General features: G+C 44.4%; 1 protein-coding gene across 1 annotated transcript in view; it reads right to left on the bottom strand.

Moving 5' to 3' along the window:
- The window catches only part of ARPP21 (cAMP-regulated phosphoprotein, 21kDa), a 97,874-nt gene that overhangs the window by 82,209 nt on the left and 5,890 nt on the right, over positions 1–9,775 (bottom strand). Inside the window, exons 7-10 of the mRNA XM_010136378.1 lie at positions 6,998–7,148; positions 5,684–5,762; positions 3,988–4,047; positions 3,192–3,332 (exon numbers count right to left, since the gene is read on the bottom strand). Of these exons, the coding sequence (XP_010134680.1) occupies positions 3,192–3,332; positions 3,988–4,047; positions 5,684–5,762; positions 6,998–7,148 (431 nt within the window). The remainder of the gene's footprint in view (positions 1–3,191; positions 3,333–3,987; positions 4,048–5,683; positions 5,763–6,997; positions 7,149–9,775) is intronic.

Below are 9,775 nucleotides of genomic sequence, written 5' to 3'. Positions count from 1 at the left end.
TTTCATACCGGCCAAAGCAGACTTCCCCTTTTAGAGTATTATTCCAGCTCTTTGACTATAAAAACACAACAACGTCAAAATCCTTCCTCGTTTTCTAATCATAATCTCATTTTCTTTACCATGGTTCTCCCCCCTCCTCCCCACTCTGTAAAGCGGCGGAGATGACCAGACACCTCGCAGCCCTCCTTCCAGCTGCAACCTCTTCAACAAGCACTTCCTCAAATTGCAAACCCCCGACAAGCAGGCGCAGGTACCTCCCAGTGTCAGCTCACCCAGCTCAGCACCATTAATTCTTCCAACACTCGTGCCTCCAAGCACCTCGCGGGAGGCGAGCACAGGAGGTCTCTGCTGAACAGAATCAATGCCTGGAGCCAGGACACAACTCACCGCCTGCAAGCGTGAGCAGAGACGTGACACCAACCCTCTCGCAGCCAGGGAAACAAGCCACGAGGTGCTTATTCCAGCCCATACGTCAACTCTGCAGTCACATCTCTTCCCAACCAGGCACACACACAGAAGTCACAGCCAGTGCAGAATTTATGAATTCCTGGGTACGCAAGAATATTCTTCCCTCTCCACGTTATGCAGCTGAAGCACTTCAGAAACCATATGCCATAAAGAGGTAATTTATTGTCAAAACGCAAATCTTCAGAGTATCTGTCTATGGGGCCTCTCCATAAATTCACAGAAAACTGTTGAGGCTGGGGCTTACAGCACAGCATAATCACGGGGACCGGCGTGGCAGCCGCTCTCCAGATTTTCCGCTATTCTGGATACCGTCCAAGTAGTAATTAATAGAGTCAACACATTCCCAGTACTTGGTGTTGACTCTGAACCGCACAAAATTGTCTCCTCTGAGAGTACTGAAATGCAGAACACATGAAATGTCACATCAGATGCTTTCAGATGTGGAACTTACACAATATTTGCTGCGGATAATAAAATCTCATCAGCCCTTATTCAAGCTGGATAATAACAATCTATTTTGTCAGAGCCAGGGACGCTTTCAAAAAACATGCCATCTCCTCCAGTTATGAAATAAAGAGCTATTTCTACAGGGCTTTATTTTCCAGCAGTATCAAAATAAGGTAAATAAGGCAGTGGAAGCACCATGATGCAATACGAGCTTCGTGTAATCCAGTTACCTACCACCAAATCACTGCAGAAGGCAAAAAAACCCCGCAGTTTGTGTGGTGTCGACAAAACAGCTGTACTCACAGTCAACCGGGGGGCAAAGCCCTGTGTTTATTTCTGGAAGATCTACACAGGAACGGCGTCAGAACTGATTCGTCTGGCTCCGTGCCTCACCTCCTGCTTGCAAGACCACAGCTGAAAGGGTCACTCGATCTGTTACACCCCTGCAAGGTCCTGCCTGCTGAGCTTGCTCACAAGGATGCCGGTTTGTGCCGGGGAAATTGCCTTGCTTGCTCATTCCCACCACAGCTTCACCAGAGCATCCAGATAAAGCTCAGACTGATGAAGATGACTTGAGTGTCCTCTCCAGAAGGGCTGTGCAAGCGTTTCCAGCCGCGCTGCCGGAGCCGCCCATCTCTGCGACGCACAGCCACGCCACCGAGCAAGGCTCTGCCAGGCATTCACGTGATACAATCACATCACCAGGTCACCCAGGAGAAGGCAACGCTGTGAGGGAAGATCTGCAGCAGCTGGTGACGCAGATGTGATGGGAAAGGGGAGAACCGCGAAGAGAAAGGAATGCCTAAAAAGCATTCGAATGTGGTTGTGTTTTGTTTAAGAGGAGACTAAGGTTTTTTTCTTGCTTACAGCTCGAAATGAACACCGCTTTGCTGCACACCCAGCTTTTTCTTATTCACAGCCAAACGTAGCCCTTGCACGCGGGCAAGACCCCGAAGCTAAGCCTCAGCAGCCCGAGTCTTAGTTTTACCAAGCTACTGTAATTCTCTTGGCTTCTGAAACTCCGACTGTTAGCACACGCTTTATTCAAACCCTAAAAAAACATTAATGTCTAAGTGTTGTTCTCCAGATGTCCAAGTATCTCAGGGACAACCCATGAAAAGGATCTAAAACAAGTCATCCTTGATCTTAAATATAATTCACACACACAGAAGATTTTTAGGGCTCAGTGAACTAACAACTAACAATGGATTCGGCTCAGGTTTTCATCTTGCAAAACCAGGTAGTCCCTAAGCCTTCTACAGGAGAAGCTAATAATGTTACAAATAAATAAATTCCCTCTGCAATAAACCACCTAACTGCTGGATTTGTAAACGAAATCATTTTTTCTTTTCATTTCTCCTACTAATCGAACACAGGAGGTATACAATTCTCAAAGGGGCTTTTCCTGTTCCAATAGCAGATCCCAAACCATCACCGCCCAGTTGTAATTACCTCCTCTTCATTACGTAGACTATGAGTAAAGGAGAGGAAGCCTATGGTTGCACGATGGTTAACAGACACGTGGCACTCGGCACAAGTGATGCCGGTGAGGCAAGGACACAGGACTGCGTCTTGGCTGAATTAGCCGGGGAGCTTCGGACCGAGCTCTCGCTAGCTTTAATCGGGTTGATGGAGGAGGCCATAAAACGTGCCAGCACAACACAGCCTGCCAGGAACCGAGCAATCCATCTGAACCATCAGAAGGAATTTATATCCCACCGATGCTCTGTGGTCAAACAATGAGATCCGAAGAGAAAACAAAGTGGAACCAGGCGGGGAAAAGAGGGGGAAGAGGGAATGAACGGTGGCAGGTGGTGGAGGGAAACCAAATCCTAAACTATCGGGTTGGGCAGAAAACAACTCTTGAAGTGGGGAGAGCCAGGACGAGGGAAGGGAAATCTTCCAAATACATCCGAGTTATTTAGGAGTACAGCCATACGGTACGGGGTGACGTGTAAAGCAACGAGCTCATTTCTGTAGCAAAGTCGTGGCACTGAGTCGGGAAAGTAATATTCCAAAACACTGTGTTAAATTTTCTCGCAAGAGACAAATTGGGTTGATTTCTCCTTCTAAATCTTTATATCCTTAAACAACCTCTCAGTGAGAGCCCTGTCCTCCCCTCCCACCCTAAAAAGCCATAAATAGCACTCGCTCTTGCTACAAAATTAAAAAAAAAAAAATCTATAAAAAATGATTAAAAAAAATACGCCACACGGTCATGGTACAAACCAGCTCTCGTGAGAGGGAACAAGGTAAAACACAGCGCTGCTACTTACATTCGCGTATTGCTGGTCTTGTTGATAATTACAGATTTTCCAGTCTGATCCACATTGTGATCCATCCCAAAGTAAGCTGCCACTCTGTGCACTAACATCCTCTGATACGACGACATCTGAGGGAACTTTTTGTAGTGATTACTGAGGAAAAAGACAAAAGAAAACACATTGCCCTGACAATGACGTTTCCCTCTGAGCTGTAATGAGGTGAAAATAGCGATACATTCGATAACTCGGTGGACAGAAACCTAACTTGCAGAGTTCTCCTTTGTGCATTTACGTATGAAGGTTTGCTGTGAGGCAGCAGAAAAAAGAAAGGAATTCATTTTAGAGTTTCTAAAAAGCACATTCCCATGCGCTGCACTGGGACAAACAGCTCACACTTCACGGCATGGACCGAGTGTTCCGTATACTGGAAGAACTTGGCCCCAGACCCCGCGCTCGCTGCACAAACAACCCCGCAAATCCGCCGAGACCCTGGCAACAGCTCTCTGCCTTTCTCCCCCAAAGGTCACAAGCAGGGCGATGCTGGAAAGATCTGCTTTGGGAAATACACAGGGAAACCCATGAGGGAGCGTGGTTCATCACTGTACTTTTGGCCAAAATGAGCGGAGCCAGTGCAATCGGGGCAGAATGAAAAGCAAGAGGTTCTCATGCGCATCTCCCGTCCTTTAAGCTGTGTGTCGGGAAATAACAGCCTGATCTTGCAGCACGCCCTGGCTCAGGAGCGCTGCGGTCCATATGAGCGCATCCCTCACACACGTGACTTAATAACCAAGGGCAAAATTCGACTTACTTGTTGTCGCTAATAAAATCAATAATTTCCTGTTCCATTTTCAAGAGTATCATTCTATCCCTGTCAAAAAGAAATGCAAAGATTTGTGGCATCAACTCCCCAAAGACAGTCTAGATGAAGAAAAAAAAAATGAATGTATTAATGTTTGCAAGGCAATTTTGCAAGTGCTGGCAGCCACCCTGATTAAAAATGAAACCTGCTTTGCCCCGGCACATCTGGAGAAGACTGTGGCCTGCTTTGCTGCACCTTCTCTGACATACGTGACACATTTAGCTCTTCCTACAATTACCTGAAAGGAAGTTGTAGGGAGGTGGGGGTTGGTCTCTTCTCCCATGTTAAGAACAACAGGACGACAGGGAATGGCCTCAAGTTACACCAGGGGAGATTTAGGTTAGATATCAGGAAAAATTTCTTTTCAGAGAGGGTTGTAAAGCCTCGGAACAGGCTGCCCAGGGAGGTGGTGGAGTCCCCATATCTGGAGGTGTTTAAAAACCATGTGGAGGTGGTGCTGAGGGACATGGTTTGGGGACCCTGGCAGTGCAGGGGGAATGGTTGGACTCGATCTTTAAGGTCTCTTCCAACCAGATGATTCTATGATTCCTTGAGCTCAGCTATGGCCTGAGAGTGCTTCCAGCCACACCAGGTGTGATCAATGCACTGAACAGAAAGACCTGACTGTGAGGGGTAGCAGCTTCAGTCCCTTTTCACCTGGAAGAAGAGACTTCCAGCTATGAGAAGAGCTCTCCATGAGGAGCGCTGCTACCCACAGGAAAATTCAACATTTTGTCTGAGACATATCCTCCACAGGCATTGATCTGCAGGCGAGAAGACTGGGCACGTCTCACCTAGTTCGAAAGCACAATGGAGAACAACTCCTTTGAACTACAGCTCCCAGGAGGCAATGCTGCAGCACGCCTCAGCCAAAATGCTGTTTTCAACTGGAAGGTCTCAGATTTTCCTTTCCCTCCCCATCTCCTACCAAAAACACTCAATTTCCCCAGGGTATTTCCACACAAGCGTTTTTTTGCTAAGCTTGCAGAGTCCATCACTCTTTACTTCTTTCGAATGAGATTTCTCATTTTGAGCAGATAAAACAGTTCAAGGACCTTCCGTCACCTATACCAGAGGTTCTGCAATTATTTGGGAGCCAATTACTCCTAGTTCACCTCCAGCTGCAGGTTTACATGGTACCCGTGTAACAGATTCAATTGCAATCAGTGTTGAAAATCACAACATATCAAAACGTCACGGATTTTTGACATCTAGAGGCAAATGTCACGATGAGTCGAGCTTGTTGCTCCACATGAAAGCTACGGGAAGAACGGAGAGCAGGATTTGGCACTGTACACGAGATTTTAACTGCGTACAGCACTGCCAAAAGAAAGCTACTTTATATTCATATATAAATCCCCAGCTGCAGCGGTTATAATATATTACTGCTAACATCATGTAGAGCTGTATGCAAGAAGGACAAAGCCCAGATGTCGCTGAAAGTGAAATTAAGCAATGGGTGCCTGAACGGCGGAGTAGAAGCTGATGACTTTTACAGCTTTTTGCTCAGTTCACAGCCTACCTCCTTTGCATTTTCCCTCCCAACCATCTCCAGAACTAATAAAACACGGTGTACGGTTACGGGAACTCAAGGACCGCCAGCTATAATTTCAGGAGTGCCAGCTGTAACGCAGAAAATACCTACCTGGGGTTATTCTTTAACGTGTTAATGAGAAACTCATGCAAATCTATGCCTGTGGAGTCTGTATACTCTTGACTGCAATCTGAAAAATAAAAAAACCACACACCCCCTCATTTATTTCGTTTCAACAGTTACGATTAAGGTATGCTATAAATCAAAATCCATTTTCCAGCAACAATCCAAAAGCATATGCTCTGAAAGAAAAAGTTCATTTGGAGTTCAGTCAAGAAAGATCTACGGGTGGAAGCATCGGGTGGACGTTCACGGTTCCTCTGCACCGTTCTGCTGAGAACACAGTGCCGAAACTAGACACCGATATAAAATGCTGGTCGTTTGAAAATCACGGGAAACATTCCTCGCCAGTCAAGACCCTGCCAAGTTCTTCCTTTAAACTACTAAATAAAATTAAAAGGAAAAATAGAAGTTTCACTCATCCATGTCTCTCTGCATCCCTTATTAAACACTGTACACATGGCAAGTGAGGCATCGCATCAGAGGAAATTCTATTTGCACGAACAGCCTGACATCCAGTGACACCCGAGAGTGGGCGGGTAACAGGGGTGCGTGACAACAGTCAGAATTCATTTTGCAGCATCGCTGTCTCGCCTGACTCAAAAGTACACAAATCCTCAAGCTGGCGTGAACTGGGAGAGCTCCATTGAAGCCAACCGACAATTCACACCAGCTGCAGATCCACAGCCAGGTAGGCAATGATTATTTCTGAGATTTCCTATCACGGACTAATAAAAAATTAAAAATAAATACCAAATTTAAACACAAGACCTTTTCTGACGCAGCCTTAGCAGACAGTAATAGTAGACCGAACGCGGGTTAGAGGTCAGGGATGGATTTGCTTACAGCATTTAAGAGAAATTTGCCATGAGAGAGGAGCAAGACTGACGAGGATTGCTCTCTACTGCCTCCACTGCACAGCTGACGTGCCAGAATGGGACCACTAACGGGGAAAAAAGGTATTAAGAGTCTCATGCTCATTACATCGTATCACACACACATTCAGATGCATAAGTATTAGATATTAGTAAGTAATAATAAGTATTAGTCAGAAGAATGGGCTTGTACTAAAGAAAATCACTAACCTTGAATACCAAACCACAATGGAAAAGGTTGCTCCGCTCTCAGAGCCCGCGTTCGCGTGAAAAAAACCCCTCATGTATAAACATTTCAGGTGCTGAACCTTCCCAGCGTATGGAAACACTTCTACTGTGTGTTTATACACAAATAAATGCAGATGCGCTTATAAAAACATACAATTCATTTGGTAACAGGAAATATAACAATATAAATATTTAAATTCACCTTTTGATAACATTCTGATCTTGCTTTTTTCACTGTTTTTATCTTTTTCTTTATTTTTATCCTTCTCCTTTTCTTTCTCGCTGTCATCTTTACTAGATTTATCCTCTTCTTGCAAGTTAGGGAAACTTGAGAGCTGCAGTTGGATTGATTCCTGTTGGGGAAAAAAGAAAGACCAATTTAGGGCCAGATTCAGTAAAGCTTCCCAGGGCTTCAATCTGCAGTGATTTGCGTTAAACTATGCGTAGCTAGAGAAGCTGAAGCCAGATACATTTCTTTCCTATTTGAAAAAATGGGTTTTTTCCCCAGGAGAATGATGACATCTTAGAGGCCAAATTCTAGTGGTAAGTGTATTTCTTCCCTAATACTTTGACACTATTAATTTATAATCTATCTATATTAGAGCCAGTAGGTTATTCTACACTTTGGCAGTTCTCACTTCAGACTTATCAGCACAATGAAATACATTTTATGTGGGCTTTCTTTAATTAACGCTACACGTTAAATGATGATCGATGGATGTCTCAAAAATACGCTTTTTCCTCCTCACTAAAAAACCTGCAGGTTCTTATGAATTGTTGCGCACACATAAGCGCAGCATCAGCTCAGCTGAGCTTTCAGGCTCTGATGGCAGAAGAGTGCCAGCAAATTACGGACTCAGTTGTGTACAAGCGGGCTTACTACCCTATCGGGTACGTTTTATTTAAAGACACGTGCCAAAGGGGCGAAACATGCGCAGTGATTCTCAAACAAGTCACGGTAAGTGAACTTCTCCAAGTCATCACAAGATTCATCCTCAAAAATCCATTATTTCAGAGACGACGAGTCCCTTTGAAAGCACGCTTCGGCTTTAAAAAGTGAATTAAAACTGAGAATTCAAGCTGGTTTGCATTTTCCGATTGGCTTTAAAGGACTCGTCATTCCCCACTTATAACATTACTTTGCACTGGCTTTGTTTTAACAAACTGCATACTTTTGAAGTTACCATGGCATAATTTATGTATTCCAAGAACCTGGCTGGACAAAACCGAAGGAAACATAATTCTGTGTTCATATTCTTTCGAAGAAAAAATGGCCAAAATACTACTATATGCTTAAGTGGTGTAAAAACGCACATTTGAATTAAGCTGTCATGAAACTCCCTGGTGATGCAGTTTTCTTTATTAAAAGAGATTCTCGCGTGCCTGATAATTTTTTGGCATCGTGTTCATGAAAACCAAACTCACCAATACAAGAGAACATCAGCCAGACCAGTACGAACTCACAAGAAGTTTTCAGTGATTATGATAACTATTATTATTACAAAGCTGAGGTTCCTGCATTTTTTTTTAAAGAGCTACAAATCAGCCACCACAACACATGTAAGACAAGATCCTAACAGAACAAGGTATCAGCATCAACATGCCACAGCAAGACAGAACTTGGTAATTTCTCAGCTTAATCATCACCGGCTTTCTGTGAAGTTCAAAGGTGGCACAAGAGACTTGAGATGAAAAGTACTGTCAAAGAGGAACAAAGCCCCAGAGCCAAACTTCAACCTGACCTACCGTCCTTAAGCCCTGCTTCTGTTCGTTTTGGCCAAAAACTGAGCGTACAGAGGGAAGGAGCAGGAACTCCTGGTCAGCTGAGGTCAGGGTACATAGAAAACTGTTTGCTAAGCTGCTCGGGTGGACTCGGAGGACTAACGTTACTCCTGCTCTCTTTCACTTCAACTGTTCGATTCCTCATTCCAACTTTGGATCGACCACTGCCAAAAGACCCCCAGGGACAACTCGGATTCCCTGCCCTGCCCAGAGTGGAGTGACTGTGCCATCAGCTTTGGAAAACAGGAGAAAAATGTAACTGGCCATGCTGTTCCCAGGATGTTAATCCTAACCTTCACAGCGCCTGCTAAAATGCACTTGGGCAAAGAAAAACGCTGGACTTCACCATAAGCACACACATGAAGGTACAGTAGCTGCTGTCTGACATGTAACATAATGCTGATGTATTTGCACTAGAAGAAACACACAGAAGGGCTGTAGTGAAAGCAAGCTACAGTGTATTTTCTTAGATTTTTATTGATTTTTCTCAATAATAAAATACAAGGTTAATAAATACATCGGTACAAGGTAAGTAGAGTGAACAACAAAATAAATGTTCAAATTGCAAGAATACATTTCTTGGTCAATAGTATAACATTAAAGGCAACACTCCTTTTAAGTAAGGACATAGTGAACCATCAGGTAAGCGTTCAAGATCAAGTAATACAGGTAAACAAGTTTTTTCCCTGTACAGGAAAATGAAGGCAAGTGTTCAAATATAAATACAAACATCAAGTCTGCAGTACAATCCATACTCAGCCGTTCTGGCAACGTACCGTACATTCTCGGGTAATTAATTCCCTGTGCTTTGGAAACCACTGAGATAAAATAATAATTTAAAAAAAAAATAGTAATTCAAAACAGAAAATACGCCTTTTCTCCTCTGAAGTGAAAGCAAAGCAATTCGGTTGGCACAAAACTTCCTGAATCCTTCGGCCAGTCCAAGGAGGAGCCCGCGGGTCCAGCTTTCCATGGCAAAGCTGAGCCAACTCCTACCTAAATAACGACACCAAGCCAATGGCGTCTTTAGGATATGGACGCTGGGTCCCGGGAGGCATTTTATCTCCCGTAAAGGTTTTGATATGGTCAAAGAATTCTCTGTGGCAGCTGGTCGGAGTTGGGTAAGGCTGTGTAAGAGGAGCCCCTCCTCTGCCTGGCGTCGGGGTGCAACCTGGGCAGGGATTTTGCCCCAAAACCT

The sequence above is a fragment of the Buceros rhinoceros genome, unplaced genomic scaffold (assembly GCF_000710305.1).
Source record: "Buceros rhinoceros silvestris isolate BGI_N320 unplaced genomic scaffold, ASM71030v1 scaffold7925, whole genome shotgun sequence".
In the NCBI taxonomy this organism is placed as follows: Eukaryota; Metazoa; Chordata; class Aves; order Bucerotiformes; family Bucerotidae; genus Buceros; species Buceros rhinoceros.
The sequence above is the reverse complement of the archived record's forward strand: the minus strand, read 5'-3'. Positions and strand labels throughout refer to the sequence as shown.